The sequence below is a fragment of the Fragaria vesca genome, linkage group LG7 (genome assembly GCF_000184155.1).
Source record: "Fragaria vesca subsp. vesca linkage group LG7, FraVesHawaii_1.0, whole genome shotgun sequence".
In the NCBI taxonomy this organism is placed as follows: domain Eukaryota; kingdom Viridiplantae; phylum Streptophyta; class Magnoliopsida; order Rosales; family Rosaceae; genus Fragaria; species Fragaria vesca.
Window position 1 is genome coordinate 13,672,036 of NC_020497.1, and position 16,276 is coordinate 13,688,311.

Genomic DNA, 16,276 nt, shown 5'->3' on the forward strand with positions numbered 1-16,276 from the left:
TAGTGTATTGTCTAATATCTGATGACATTTGTTCATAGTTTATTTTTATTTTAACTTAGATTTAGATGTGTTGATGCTTCTCATTCTATTTTCAGTGTTTTTATATCGCCCTCTCTACTTCTCAATATCATCTGTAGACTATCAAGAAATTACAAACTTGCAAGAAATTATATGAATCAATAAAAACAACATACACACTAGTCTAGTGCAGATCTACCCTTGTATGGCAAAATCGATATAAACACACATAAAAAGCACACATACTGCTCGCATCTACCCAACTGAAAAATTCGCGAAAGCAAAAACAGACGACGAAGAAGAAGACCAAGACTCACACAACAGCAAATGGAGCTACCAAAACGTCGTCGTTCACCGCGATCCGCACTCTAACCTCCACGCTCACTCCAGCCATGAGCTTCTGAGAGCTCTCTCGCTTCTCCTCAAGATCTAACCCCACCACAAAATTGGAGTTGTCAACCGAAATGTTGCCGCGCAGATTATCCGCTATATTCGGAGGCCTCGGTTCCACCACCGCCGCCAATACTGCAGCCGCCGCCGAGCTCCAGCCCACTCTCAAGGTCCAGACCGACCGCGAAGTCTACCGCCCCGGCGATCAAATCGTCATCACCGTCGAGATTTCCAACCCTTGCTGCCGCAATGGCGACGACATGGCGTATTCGCTGCTGATCGAGCGGTTAGGGTTTGAGATTAAGGGGATTGAGAAACTGGATTCGCAGTGGTTCGCTACGCAGAAGCCTGTGCCTGGATCTAGACAGAGAAGAGGTAAGCCGGAAATTGAAATGTGATTTGGTTTTTTTTGTTCTGGTTGAATGTGGCTTGGAATTTATTTGCGGTATGTGTATTTCTTTTTGTTACATGAGACGTTTAGGTGAATATGTGTTCATGGAGGCCTCGACACCGGCATTGGTTACCAATCAAATTGTTTCGCCAGGGGCCACGAAATCATGTGAGTAGAATTTATGATTTCGAAGCATTTGGAATGCGTAAATTAAGATCTTTTTGTTTTTTGTTAAGTAGGTTTGATTTGTAGATGTTAGGATGTATATGGAGATATGATCAATCTTGAACCGAGTTTTTATGTAAGAATGAGTAGTGTTTTTGCTGTCGAATTTTCGATGATATTTTGATTTAGGAAAAGTAGAGAGGGAAGGAGAGTGGTGGTGGTAATGTGAGCTACAGTATGGAGCCAGATCAATAAACAAGATTCCTCTTCTAAAAACGGTTTTATCTTTGTGCTTTATTGTTGTCGAAGAAGTGGTAACATGAGCCTGATCTGTTGATCATAACATTTTAGGAACCAATTGAGCTGCCTGATTCCCTTTTATTTCCTAGGGAGGTTGGTACATGGAACTTTTAGCGCTTATTGAAAGAGATTTAGATCGGAAATGGTTAACTCTAAATCTGGTTTTTGATAAATATTCTCTACATTCTGCAGATGTGGTACGGTCAGTGCTTCCAAGCATTATACCACCGTCATACAAAGGTGCTACCATTCGGTATATGTACTATGTTCGAAGTACAATGTCTGGACAATGGTTGATATTGGAGAATGCCCATTCTCGTGGAGAGTCAGTTAAAGATTTTCCAGAAATGGTTGGTCTGCTTGACTCTTTCTGACGGATGTAACATGAATTGTGTCATCTGTGATAGAGCTATGCTCTGGTTTGATGTTGATTATATTTTTCCCATAGGATGTAGGATTGCTTTACACGTACGTCACCCTAATTAATAACAAATGGGCTGCCAGTCACTCTGGTGTTACTGTGCAGTAGTCAATAATAAGAATGGACTCATTCAAAAATCACCTGCTTAGAAATGTGTTGGTTGAAAGACACTTGCGCTAAATATATGCTAGCTAGCTCTTTTTATTGATGTGATATATTCTCATTTTAGCTTTTTGAGCCTTGTAAACTTTAATCATTCAGGAAGCTCGTACTCCATTACAAGTATGGGTCACTCAGAAGACCAGTGGCTTGGGAGCAGAAGAAAGTCAAAGTGATGGTTAGTATTCCATCTTTTTATTTCTATTTAATTTTGTTATTATAATTTTTACCTAGGACTTATAAACTTGTAAAAGTCAATGGCTGTCTCAAATATGACTCTTTAGGTTCATCATCATCTGTGGAGTTTATACTGTCAGCCTGATAATTTAATTGTTTTAAGGTGTATGTCCGAAGCACCATTCACATATATCATCTGGCTGAACAACTTAACGGACACATTCACATGACTCAATAACAGCATATTTTTTTGGCTTGTGCTCATGAAACTAGAAGAACCATTAACATATTTAGTAGTCTAGTCTAAACTTGATGGAATGATCAACCTAACTTGAACAACATTGTTTAGGAGATGGCCAAATTGAATATCTCATACATCAAGCTAGAAGGATGTAGTAGAATTTGGTATCCTTTGCATCTTAGATCATATCAAACCATCCGTTAATGGCCTATTTTCTTTTTTGAGCCTGATGGAACCTCTAGATATATTTAATGACATGTACTGTACATCATATTCTTTAAATGAAGCTATTGTCAGAAATTGGAGTTGTCTAGGTACTGATGGGCTACAGTCATTTTTAGGAAATGGTGACTTCAATTTTTAGATTTTAACCCATTCTTCAACTGCTTCTTGTGATAACAAACACGCCCTCGAAGAGTTTATGTGCTTCGAAGTTCCAAACAAACCTACATAGTCTGAGATTTGTAACTTCTGTGATTGTTACATTCAAACAAGTAAAAGTCTAGGACATAAATTCGTTGTTCCTTTTATTGCTTAGTTGATAAGTTTTGAGTGTTTCTTTTCCTATCACATGAATTAATACTTGGTAGCTGTAAAAATGAAATTTTAGGCTTATAGATTTGATGTTGCCTATATATGACTTATACTATTGAATCAAGAATTAATTGGAATTTCCAGATTGCAAGTTTGAGCACAAAAATATAGTTAAACTTAATTGAGGAAACAGGTTGAAATCACGTAACTTTGACTTGATAATTTAGTATCATTAATGCCAAAAGTCTACGGTTCTATGGGGTTGTTTTGTGCCAGCTGTCATTTGGATGCTTTGGATGGAAAGAGATAGAATGAATTTTTAAGAATACAGAGATGTAGGGTTAGAGTAACTTTGGCTTAGAGTGAAATACCTAGCAGTTATGGGTTTCTGTTTCAGTAGAATTTAGAAATTACAGGACTTATCAAATTATGATTGACTGTGGGGCAAGAATACTCGAGGCTCATTTTCTTTGGGATTCTTATCTGCTTCATTTAAGAGTTTGTAGTGTTGCGCTGTCTAGTCTCTGGTGTTTATATTCCATGTTGTTTGTGGACCTCTTGTGTTCACTTCTATTGTATAACTTTGGTGATGGATCTATAGTTTGTTTTTGTAAAATGTAAAAAAGAGTAAGCCTTGTACATGTATAGGTGCAAACAGATGCCCGCTCACACAGATGTCTTGGTACCTTTACATTTTCTCCTTCAGAAAATATATACCTTTCAAATGAAGAAGGATTTTCTATTTGAACAGATATATACTTAAAATGCAAGACTAATGAACGAAGAAGCCTCAGATTTTCTATCTACGATATTGTTTAATAGCTGATAAGTTTTTTTATCCACCCAAGGGATTAGTGTCTACTATACATATCTTAGTTTGAATGTAAAAGTCAAAGCTAAGTTTAAGGATTGAGTGATATAAAAGAAATTCTGGGTTGTGTTATAAATAGTGATTGCTTATACTTCTCTCTTTAGTTGTATAAATCCACGAATACATCTTCTGTATATATGACCAAAGTATTTGTCTGTATAAAGTGTGTATCCACAATTCTATTTGTCTGTATTCGATTTTTACATTAAGATGCACTTATTCTTATTATTGTATCTGAGGAAATCTATATTCTTCCATTTAGAAGCTCTTGTTTTGTTTGGCTGTTAGTTTCTTTATACCTTTGCTCAGAAATTCTGTGTTGTTGTCATTGTTTTCATAATTTTTATGGTGGAAGAGAGGTGGGCCTGAGAACAGTATGGAATGTATGGGATATATAATTATGTCTTTGTTAAGTAGTTTGATGTAACCTATTCTAAAATCAGTAGACTTTGCAGTTTCTTCATGTTGATAATTTTGGAATTATTTTTCTTCGTTTTGATTCCAGATAGGTTAGAAATATTTTGACATGTATTGTCAACTATGTTTTCAGGGATTGTTCCTTCGTCAACCATGCAAATTGATATGTATTGGAAAGAGATGGATGGTGACTCTGAATGGGTAGGCTTTTATTCCTTTTTATTTCTGTCTTACTCGGAATTGTGTTTCTACCTTTACCAGGCAATGCATAATCCGTAGAGTACTTGAGTAAGTAATATGCTTGTCTGTAGGAGTTTTGAAATTAGGTTTTTTTTCAATCAACTTATCCTTGATATGTAAAACTAATTTCTCTGACAGGTAAAAGGAAATGATGTATATGATGGGATTGAGGATGGCTATGAAAGCTCAAAGGATGAGATCTCATCCGTTTCATCTTACAATCCTATGAAAGAACATATGAACAGAACCTTTGGTAGTTCATTATCATTGCAATCAGCTAGGTCTTCAAACAAGGATACATATCTTGAAAGAGAACGCACAAGTCTATCTTCAAATCTGGCACTTCCACTGCTCTCCGCTGCTGAAGTCGTGTATGATACTGGTGCTGGTGAGTTATGTGACCAAGAAAAGTTTTCAAGTAGCTTATGTATTGAACTTCTTGTTTCCAAAATGGTATCTTTGTATTTACAACCGTGGGGCCGAGTTATTGTGATAGTTTTCTCTTGCTGTCATTTCATGCAATTAATATTGCATTTTTTTACCAGATGTTTTGATCAATAAGAATCTTGTTTTTCTCTTTATTTATTGTCAGACGAGTAGCTGTTCTAAGTGACATATTAATTTCTTTAAGCAGATCTTAAATCGCCCAAAAATTCCTCTGTTGTTGGCTCTCCAAGCAGGCAGCAGAAACTTACAAAATCCCTTCCTTCAGAAGATGAAGCAAGAGCATCTACTTCACCAGCAGCTGGTGCTGCTGAAACCTTAGCATGTACATCAATTATCATACTTACTATTATACATATTCAGTTCTGTGGTTTCTATTTGTGCACCATGTCCTGGAAAACTTACTTTCTGCAAATATTTTCTGCAGCAGAAGGCTTTATTCGAGGGAGGTCTTACAATATCCGGCTGGACGACAAAGTTCTGCTTAGATTTTCCCCGAAAAATTCTGATTCTAATTATTACTTCAGTGATATGGTAATGACATTTTCTTATAGTGTCTTCTGCCTGTCCTGCCTCATATATATATATTTTTTCTCTTGTTGTTCTGGCTTTGAATATTTAACAAGTTTCCTTGGATACAGATTGGTGGAACTCTTACTTTCTTTCATGAAGAAGGAGCTAGAAGATGCCTTGAGGTAGTGATATCATAAGTAATTGAGAAATCATTTGCAATGATTCATAAATTTAATAATTTATATAGTCATCGCTAATCATTGCTCCATGGGATGACTCTTTTTCAGGTTTCTATAACACTGGAGACTTCAGAAACCATTAGTCGGCGATATGTCCATCCTTCTCGGAAGAATTCCCCTACAATTACAAAGGTAAGGGATTGTGATTTTAAGCTGTTAGTTGAATGATTAATGAAATATTTTTATTGTCAGTTAGTCCAAAACAAGAGGCGGTTAAGCAAGAACGTAGTGGGTTTAATTGTAAATGGTTAAGGGTGGGTATCTAACCCTTTTCCCAATTGAGTAGTAATGACAGTTACATGCAGTAGGTGGTTCACTAAACCCTAGCAAACTATGAACATGGCTATGGGTCTATGGGACACAGGATATACATGAACCTGAAAGATAATAAACAGGGTATATCAGTAATTCAGGAGTAGTAACTGCATGCCAAAGTTAATTAAAACAGAAACTCAGTGTAATTGGACATTGAAGGAAAATAGGTGATCAGACATCAATTGAAGAAAAACACTTCAGAGGGGAAAAGGGTGGTGATATGCCGCTATGAAATGTATGGAGTGATGGCGGGGTTTTGAGTACTGTATCAATAGAATTTGAAGGATTTTCAAGAGAAATAGGAAGCAGGGGGCAAGGCTTTGTGGGTTGAGATCCTGTTCAATGAAATTTCATTTTTTGCTATTCTTGTACTGGAGGTTGTGTGGTGGGGAGGATAAAACAGTTCATATATTTCTTCATAGTTGTTTGGTTGTTAGTAGTTCTCTAGACATGTCATCCTACGTGGCATGTCTGTGTAACTTAACAAGTTTGAAGAAATCTTCTTCTCATGCTAAAAATCTACATGTTTCTGAATAGGCAAGACTTTTTTCCTTTGGTGTCAGCTTAAAACAATGTTTTATTTCATTCTTTTTATCTTAACTTATTAGCCTTGGTAGACTAAATTGTTTGCAGATATAGGGCACAGTTTTACTTTCAGCACTTTTAGTCTTTATAGTATGCTTTTTCTAGGTTTTCCTGTTTATAATTTTGTTTTGTTTTGTTTTCTGTTTAAGGTGTGTTCCTATACTTGGTCTTTACTCTTTACTCTTTAAAAGTATCCAACATATATGCAAGTGCTTTCTTGACTTGCAAGTTGGTCTTTGTATGTGCTTACCAGTTACTAGGAAAGGGAGACCGCGAGAGTCCGTTAACACTATTCCCTAGCACTGTAGATGACTTTGTATCTAAAATTTCTTGATGGCAAAAATATCAATTACGTGGTCTGTTCAAGGCATGGTTGTGTTGTGTGGTTTTCTTCGAGGCTGTATAGGATTCAATAAGTAACTGTTTAACGAAAAGAGGGTCATATCAATTTGGCACTAGTACTTGGAGTGAGGTCTGACCAACAAGGAAATAGGGCTTAGAATGAGATTTAAAGTTTGATATTCGAAGACCTGCCGCAATATAAGGGTTTAGGTTTTGATAGGAAAAGATTCAAACTTTAGGTTAGAGAAGTTGCTGATGTGTTGTATTTTCACTCAGGAAGAACCTATCTTGAGCGTTTCGAATGTTTCATTGAAAGCTAGTAGGTTGCCCAAAAGGTGTTCAAAAGAAGTGTGGTTTGATATGGCGAGGTTGGTAATTTTCCGAGGGAGCTGAAATGTGCACTCCCACTTTGACAATCTGCACTCCTCTTGTCTTTATTTTACTAAATTACCCCTATATTTATTTGTCTCGTCCTCTATCATCGGTTCAAAACGTTCTCCATCCTTTTCCTTCTCTTATACTATTTCATCCCTCACCGGATCTATTTCCATTTTCTGCTTCTTCCCCCGCAACGATGTTGTATTTTGGTCGCGTTATCTCCCCCTGATCATCTCCTTTCGCTTCTACCAGATGGGTTCAAATCAAATCTTTGAAATTTAATCAAAGAAGCTAAAGAAGAAAATGGGTTTTCCAGTATATGGGTGATTATTTTTAAAAGGGAAAATGGGTTCGTTTGGGTCTGCCATAGCTTAATTAGCTTAAGGTTTGTGGTTGGTGTTGAATTTGTACTGCGCAGGAAAGAATACAATACCCATACAACTCTTAATACAATATAGCTGAAGCTCCGCCATATAGAGAATGTACCCATGACATATGGGTTCATTCAATCAGATTGTCGGGTCAGGAATCATGTTTACCTAAATCGCTTAAGTTTTACCCCAATAAACATGTTTCTCAGGGTATGCCGCGGTCAAAGAGAGAAATGGAGAGGTAATTTTGGAAGAAAAATATTGATGAATAGATAAAAGTAGTTAAAACTTAAAACTACAAAAGGACTGCAAATTTCTGCTCCGTTTTCTGAATGACCATTTGAAGAAGTATGGCTTGTTATGGGGACGTTGGGTATTTTGCTGGATAATTATTGAATAAGTGTTAGTGACAAGATGAGGGGCCCTCAGGAACAAGCCTGAATATGCTTTAGGGCTGAAGAACCTCGAGAGAACTGAGTAGAACTGAATGATAAAAGAACTCCCAGGTTGGTAATTTTCTGAATGACAATTTGAAGATATGTGGTTATTATGGGGACGTTAGGAATGTTTTTGAATGATTACATGAAGAAGTGTTAGTGACAAGATGAAGCTCTCAAGAACAGCCTGAAGATGCTTTAGGGCTGAAGAACCTCAAGAGAGAACTGAGCAGAACTGAATGATAGAAGGACTCCCATGTTGCAGAATGTGTCGCTAGTGATTATGGAGGAAAGAAACAATTTTTGTTCTGTTTTTTATTTTTATACGGGTTTCTTTTGGTGGCCAAGAGTATCTGTAGCTATGCATATGCTTTGGACATTCTTTAAACTTCGGAACCAGTTCAACCATTACTTTTGACCTTACGCCATCAGATACCATGAACAAAGGAATACATAAAGCTGTGTTCCCCAACTGTATGACAAAACCACCATTGCCTACCCATCAACCTTTTATAAAGAGTTGAATACCACCTCTCTATCCCTTCCAACCCATCGCCTTTTCAGATTGTACCTGGATATAGAAGAGTAGATTTGCCCTACTCTTTATGAGCTGTACATGAGCTTCGATTCGCCCCCAGAGGCCAAGTGGGACAGTTAATGGAGATCAATTATGGACTTAGAGAGATAAAAATTAGAAGAGGCCGTAATCATTTAGATTTGCTAGTCTTCTAGCTTCTGAAGAGTTTTCATGTCTTCTGGATGTTTCATTTAAGATGCATGTTTTTAGTTTTACAGGGCATTTATGTCGGATCCTTAATGATTTGACTATTGGAATTACTAGAACTTGTTTATATGGGTAATGGGTCTGTTTCTGATACATTCAGTAGTCTATGAGAACCATTATGCTGGAAATGGTGAAGAAGATTGCTGAGTAATTTGTGAAAAGTCATGTGGCAATTGCAAGAACCCTTCTGGTGTAATTGCAGACCCGAAATTCCTTTCTCTCTTCAATCCCAGTCTGATTAACTTCAGCTCCCATTCCCCACAGAGTATCACCTTTGCCACCCTTTTAAGTTCTAAGACCTTAAACAAAAAACCCCTCAGTTGTCCTCAATCCTCATGCAGTGTAGGTTTCTCTGTCTAGGCTAGTTTGGCAGTTTAGCCTATCTGTCTTCTTTTTGTGGACTCTGTGGGCACCTTGTTGTGTCATGCTTGTCATGCTGATTCCTTATAATACTAATAATATAAAAAAAGAATTGAAAAAGCATGACTGGATCGACTGTAAATGCACGCTAATTCACCTTGTAATGTCCCCGTATCTGATTTTGTAGAAGATTACTGGTAATGTGGTCAGTCTCGTTACTTCGCTGCTTCTTTCGTTGTAAATTTCTGTCAGTCACATGATGTAGTTTGAATACGATTATAAGGTTATGTTGTAGTCCTTGGCATGTTTGTTTTGAAATTACATTGCTTCAATTTATTAATCCTAGTTTATTTAATTTCTCAGTGACTCAGAGTGATGAGGGGAATGTTACGGTTATGAAAGGCTGATGGCTTTTTACAGTTCATTTTAATGCTTTACTTTTCTGCCGTGTGTCATATGTGTTCTTATCTTTTGTAGGTTCAGAGTGATCATTACGAGGTTGTTGCTGATTTAGTGCAGACAAGTTTTCTCTTTTCCATTCCTATGGATGGGCCTATGTCTTTTTCCACTCCTCATGTATCTATAAAATGGGTCCTTCGGTTTGAATTTTTTACCACTCCAAAGAATGTTGACTGGACCAGGTACTGCAAATATAGCATCATCTATAACCTTCTTAACCAAAGTATAATGTGCAAGAGGTTATTTGTCACAATAAGTTCTCGTTTGGGTTTTAATTTGATAAATTCTTTGTTGTACTCAGGGTTTTACACTTTGAAAAGGTTATTGGGTGTTTGTCATCTACTTCTAATGGTGCTAATTTAGCTGTTCTAATATCCTTGATTTTCTGACAACTGTGATGTTTTGATATCCAGGTACGATCATCCTCTTCTTGTAGAGGGAAGAGACAAAAGTGAGTGGGTTCTTCCTATCGTTGTTCATGCACCTCCAGGTGTGGGACCTAATGGTCAGTCACGAAATGAGAAGTCTCTGCTCGGAATAGTTGGTGCATAATCAGAGGTAAACAAATATGACATGAATTTAAGTAGTCACATAAGCCTCAATGGTGGGATGCCGTATACGTATTACTTGGAAACCACCAGTCTTTGTAATAATATCCATCTCTCCTTTTCTATGCAGGCTGATGTAATTGCGTTGTCTGAAATACCAAGCCTCGATCTCGATTTCAAATTGTGGATCAGCATCTTTTAGCTATCTAGCCGTTGTGGCTACACAGCTATCTGTTCCTCTGGAGAAATAGTCGAGTGAATGCTGAAAAGAAAGCTTGAAGGGCAGAGGGGACAGAGATGTGGACTAAGAGATGTTACAGAGCGGATTTAGCATAGGTCTATACACCAAAATGTGTAGCATCATTGATTTATATTTGTTAATTTTATTTTCCCGTGATATAAAGTTTCATGGTGTTGAAACGGGTTGTACATTCTGTGAAGATAGGCGTTTGTTATTCATTGAAACAGATGGGGGAAAAAAAAAAGGAAAATCCACACCTACTCTACAAATTTGTTGCCTCTAACACAATATTGGACAACATTGTAGCAGTGAGGCCATTTGATTTAACAATGGGATTTTGTACTCGCAACTCAGCATGGACGTTCATATTTTTGCTCAAAACACACCAATTTTAGTTTTTACTGCCGTCTCCACTTGGGTTGGGGAGGTTGGTTTTCCATTCAACAACTGAACAAAGAGTCTTGAGGGTAGCCTTCCTTGACCACCTTAGCATTTCCAGACACCTATGTAGTCGGATTGAGCCATCTTCTGAGACTAGTATATGCGCATGGCTCCCTTCAGATCAAGACATTGAATAGTACCTGAAGGTGTGTCCTGAGTTCTGACTACGTACAATAGGAGTTACTATATATACGCAGCTCAAGTATCCTCCTTGACTTAAACATGTCATATATTTTGCTATGCTACCAATAATTAGCATTGTATGTAATACTGTTGTTCTTTCACTTTCCCACCTTTGTTATGAGAGCTATATACTTGTATTGCACTATGTTATCTACTTCACTCGGTATTATACCTATAGCCAATTTTTTACTTGTAGGTTGGGATAGAATTAAGTTCAATATTAATAGCATAGAAGGTTAGAAGTGATCAGTTGTCGTCTTTGGTTTGTTCAGTTTAATTAACACAAATTTACCAAACATGCATAATCCCTAAATCTCAATCTTCATGCTTTAACATGTGAATTTCTACGAGTTCTTGTTAGAAGTGATCCTTGAACTTCTAATAAAAAGAATTTCTTAAAGCTTCATCCTTGAACAACAAACCCTATTATATTACTCTGGGGCTGTATTCTTCAAGGAAATGTTTTATATACTGAATACAAAGTTACAAACTGTCTCTATATATATATGATGGCTCTAAACACAAAGAAATCACAACAAATTAAATAAGAGATTACATATATGTAATACATATTGTTGAAGAGACGAGGACTTAAGATTTGTTTGCTGTAGCATTGGGGATCAAAGGCTGAAAGCCAAGTCGAAGAGTAGCTTCCCAGACCTTGTCAATGTCGGACATGGCGTATCCACACTCATGTTCATTCCAACCTTCCGAGGCATGCACTATTCCGGCTATGCGCCATGCGCTCATCACCCTTCTCGGCAACCAGTTCTATATATCAAAACGTAACTAGTTAAATTCCGAAAAATTATGAACTTAAAAGTTGAGTAACTGGAAAATTACTATAACTTACCTCACACGAGTACACATTCTCAATAGACTTAGGGATCTTCATTGCTGGAGGGCAATGGTAGAAGCAGTCCCTGCGCAGCTCTTTTAGGGGGAATTGGGTAAAAGGAACAAAGATTGTTCCTTTTGGTGCTTGTAGCTGTGTTTGTTTACTCAATCCATCTCCCACTAACCAAATCTGCATATAGTAAATTTGAATATTGATCGACTAGAAAATATAAAACCTACACTGAGGGGTAAAAGTTGTCTCAGTTAAATGAGAATATTGTAGCGAGTATATATACCTTTGAAGCAGAGCCTTTTGCAAGAACCACCGTACTCTTAGTAGCACTTAACGATTTGGTGAGCTTCAAATACTCATCCTTGTATATTGTAGCTACCTAAAGTTTTGAAGATATATAGGAACGAAAAACAGATCAACATATTCTTCTTATTGGCTTCGATTAGAGTTATGATGTCAAATATATGTAACAAATATGTACCTCAATGCCTCTCTGGCTCAAAGCAAATGCAATAGCATAAGCAACCTTTGTAAAGTTGCCTGTAAGAACAACTTGGGTTGTCTCTTTTGGTATGTTGTTGAGGATTACAGCAGCAGCTAAGCTACTTCCATCCACTAGCTTCACTTTCAGCTGAGGATATCTCCGAGTATATAGACCGCCATATCTATTCAGCTCCTCAGCCTGCAATTCAAAAATTTATAATCATTTTTTCATGAAGTTATTTCTCATTTAAATGACTCAATAATTAGATTTGTGCAGAATAAACCTTGAAACCAAGACACCCTCAAATTTAACTTTTCTGATTAGAACAATGCTAGATAAACCACATTTTTAAGAACTACATAAAGGTTAAACTACGTGGCAACTTATATTGCATATCACCCACCTACTCTAGCTTGCTTTGAATTTTGGATCCAACGTAGCACTTGGTATTGAGGTACAGTTCATCATGACAAATTAGTGTGGATCCACTATAACACATATGTAGAGTTCCCTTTTTTTTTTTCCCTTTTTTATCTTTTAATAAGAAATAAATCTGTGATATTGTGACGATTAGTATTTTTCTTCCCAGAATACAAAAAGCTAACATAATCAAATTGTGATAATCAGTAAACTAGAGACTTGCCTGGTTTAAGAGCCCCAAACTTACGACTTTGACACCTTTTTCCTCTGCTTCAAGTATAGCGTCCTCAATCAAACTGTTGATAGCTTCATTTTGCCATGGCATGAAGTACTGCAAGTCATAAATATACATCAATTGATTTAGAAATGACATCAATCAACCAGATATCAATAGAGAAAACAAACTTGAAGTTTACTGCAAATCTCACTTGCAAATTGTATTTTGGGATCGCCCAAGTTTGTATTTTGAGTTTATTAAATCGCTGCCTCTCGACCACAAATGTGCGACCATAAATCCAAGTGAGCATCATCGACCAAAATGTGACTGGCCACATCAACCACAAGTACCACGTTGAAGTGTGCGGTTTAGAGGCCAAGGAAGCAAATCCGAGCGGAAGTTGATAGATGGAGTCGGGTGTTGTAAGATGGGTTAAATGCAAGACATCCGGAGCTTCATCTTTTCTTTTGAGTGAAGATTCATGCAGTTCATCACTGGTCTTTTCCATGGTGCCATACATGTAGTCATAGATTGGCATGAAGAGGCAGTAATTGGTCCGAAATAGGGTGTGATGCAAAGAGTGATACCTGCATATATCATCAGGTTCCGCTTAGGTATATTTAGGTTTCGATATAAATCAATGGTAGACTAGCTCTTCACATCAGTATTCTGAAAGTATCAAGATCTGATGCAAGAGTAAAGAATACTTACGATGGTGTATACATGAAATATTTGAGTGGAGGAATAAGAGAGAAGATCCATTTTGGAATGAGCTCGAAGTTGCAGTGTCCCATGTTGTTCATAGCGTCAATGTAAGTAATATAAACTGCAAAGGTTATGATTGAGGCTGTTCTCGTCAACGCCATTGTCATCATGGGTATTGCGAAAAGGATGAAATATGCTATGTGCTCCCCAAATGGGTGAATTACAGCTGCAATGATACAAAAGATCAATTCTTGTCAAATTTTTGGGTTGAAATTATGCTTTTATTAGTTTAAAATAAAAGTGAATAAAAACGATCCACCTCGCTCTCTCAATATATAAAAGTCATTAGGTTAGTACATATATGTAAATATGATACGTACTTTTCTTCTCCGATATAATTAAATTATCAGAATCGATCATTAATTTCTATTTTCAACTCAAATTATGGGAGTTTACACCTGATAGATTTTTATGTGGTGCAAACATATCATGTGGCTGTACATCCGACTAATAGGAACACATGTAATAGGTATTATGAGTATTACACATTAAAAAACATAGATAACTCTGATATATATTGAACGTACATGGTAAAGACATTGCTACCTAAGATTTTTTTTGTGTATGGTAAAAAGAACCATGCCAGATATATATTTCATAACTAAATCTTCATAGTTCATATAAAGGTTATATATCTTGTATCTAAATTAAACATGAAACATTAGAAAATAGGGTATTGAAGCGTACAAATCACTGTCTTTACCTACCCATCCCCTCCTTTGTCGACAATTAAATTTTATCACACATAAATCACAATTAAGTGATGACGATGTAATATGATTACTATTCTAGAACTATCTCGATGATACAAGTACATAATTATCTAATTAAAAAAAAAAAATACGTGTGTATATATGGTGGATGGAACTAGGTCTTACAAGTAATTGGCTCAGTGACAATGGAGGAATGGTGGTGAGAATGGTAGCGAGAGTAAAGGTAATGGTGGTGCAGAGCTCTATGCAGCCAGTAGTAGAGAAACTCCACCGGACCAGCATGAAGCAGAAATGTTATGACGAATCCATCTGCTCTCCACAGTGGTACGTTTCGACCTCCGTCCAGCCGCATTCTCCCTATGTAGAACAATATTGCATTGAATATAATTTGGTCATCCCTGTTCAATAAAAACAAGAAACAATCATAGTTAATAATACGTAAAACCCAGAAAAACGTTATTTCGTTAATCTCTCTAGCTAAGTAAACCCTAGCCAAAGCCTTAACCCTGCAGTACAGACCAGTTTCTTTCTCTGTCAACTTGTTCGAACTCAAGGCCCTTGTCGATGATCCGGCCGCTGCCCTTGGAGGTTCGATATCGAGAAAGAGAGATCCATAGCTGGTTGTGCAGCATCCTAAACAACATGTATGGAAATATGAGGAAGTAAGACAGATCTTTGTCTTCCCATTCGTTAACAATGAATGAATATGTGCTGTGTATCGCGAAGGGAGCCACCACCACGTACTGCAGCAGCACACAGGAACCAAATTCTACAGATTTAGTACACACTTGAATATATGAAATGTAAATAAACATCTGTCGGAATAAACAAAAACACGAAGAGAGACCTTAAAGCTTCCAAGACGTGTCCATGGCCATTCAGTCAGAATTCCAGGATTGGAAGCCATTTTTCGATCTTTGCTACCGTTGGCTTGATTAGCATCCTGCAGGTTTGGTCTTTTATAGGTTCTAATACTTGATGCATGTGCTACGTACGACTAAGAAAGTAGCTACGGATGTAGATATTTTGTCGACACATATTCAAGTGGTTATGGGTTAAGAAGATCGATGGTGACGAATTTATTATAGAACCGACTAATCTATATAGACACATTACATCCATGCAGTGTTCTAAAAATCATTAGGGATACGCAGACGACGGTGGGAAAGGCGATGAAATTAATTTGATTGATGAAATATATATCTGTTCAAGCAACAACTACTCATGAAAGAGACATGCAATGCAATTAGATCGGGAAATGCATAATTGGTTTTAGGACTAATTTCAGTTTACTCTCATCAACTTTAGGTCGATCATCATGTTAATCATTCTTCTTTCAATTTTATCAAAAAACACCCATCAACTCCCAACTTTTATCAGCCGCGCATGTCCAAACCTCAAATCTCCATCCAATTCCTCTGTCAAGTGATGATTTGATATCAGAAAGACAGTCAAATTCTAAAAGTTACCTTTCGGACCATTTTTCCCCCATATCGATACATATTTTCGTTCTCATCACAACCCCCTAACCTTAGTGATTTTGGTGGAATTGAATGCAATTTGTCTATTTTTCTTTTTCTTGATATCAAGTCATCACTTGACAAATGAATTGGATGGAGATTGGAGGTTTGCACATGCGGCTGATGTAAAAATTGGAAGTTGAGGAGTGTTTTGATAAATTGAAAGAAGAAGGACTAACATGATGATCGACCTAAAGTTGATGGGGGTAAACTGAAATTAGTTCTTTGTTTTTTAACAGAAAGCTTGCCATTTTACTTCTATTTTCTTTTTAGTTTACTATGATACTCTTATCTGACAATAATTTTGATTATTGTTTGTCTATTTGTAGGATACAAGTACTCC

The 16,276-nt window shown here is 36.9% G+C and overlaps 2 protein-coding genes across 2 annotated transcripts; one reads left to right on the forward strand and one right to left on the reverse strand.

Annotated features, from left to right (window-relative positions):
• Positions 1 to 242: 242 nt before the first annotated feature.
• LOC101311705 lies at positions 243 to 10,611 on the forward strand. The gene is made up of 13 exons (XM_004307231.1): positions 243 to 783; positions 890 to 967; positions 1,457 to 1,614; positions 1,947 to 2,022; positions 4,218 to 4,285; positions 4,463 to 4,712; positions 4,959 to 5,093; positions 5,196 to 5,302; positions 5,410 to 5,463; positions 5,569 to 5,652; positions 9,570 to 9,733; positions 9,965 to 10,109; positions 10,230 to 10,611. Exons 1-12 carry the CDS (start codon positions 483 to 485, stop codon positions 10,101 to 10,103), a joined length of 1,614 nt encoding a protein of 537 aa, XP_004307279.1. The 5' UTR covers positions 243 to 482; the 3' UTR covers positions 10,104 to 10,109; positions 10,230 to 10,611.
• Positions 10,612 to 11,542: 931 nt separating this feature from the next.
• On the reverse strand, positions 11,543 to 15,329 carry LOC101311999 (protein ECERIFERUM 1-like). The gene is made up of 10 exons (XM_004307232.1): positions 15,261 to 15,329; positions 14,933 to 15,156; positions 14,579 to 14,811; positions 13,647 to 13,866; positions 13,147 to 13,522; positions 12,942 to 13,049; positions 12,296 to 12,496; positions 12,098 to 12,193; positions 11,818 to 11,991; positions 11,543 to 11,735 (listed from the first exon to the last, which is right to left on the reverse strand). The coding sequence occupies exons 1-10, from the start codon at positions 15,318 to 15,320 to the stop codon at positions 11,556 to 11,558; spliced, it is 1,872 nt and encodes a 623-aa protein (XP_004307280.1). The 5' UTR covers positions 15,321 to 15,329; the 3' UTR covers positions 11,543 to 11,555.
• Between the last annotated feature and the right edge of the window lie 947 nt (positions 15,330 to 16,276).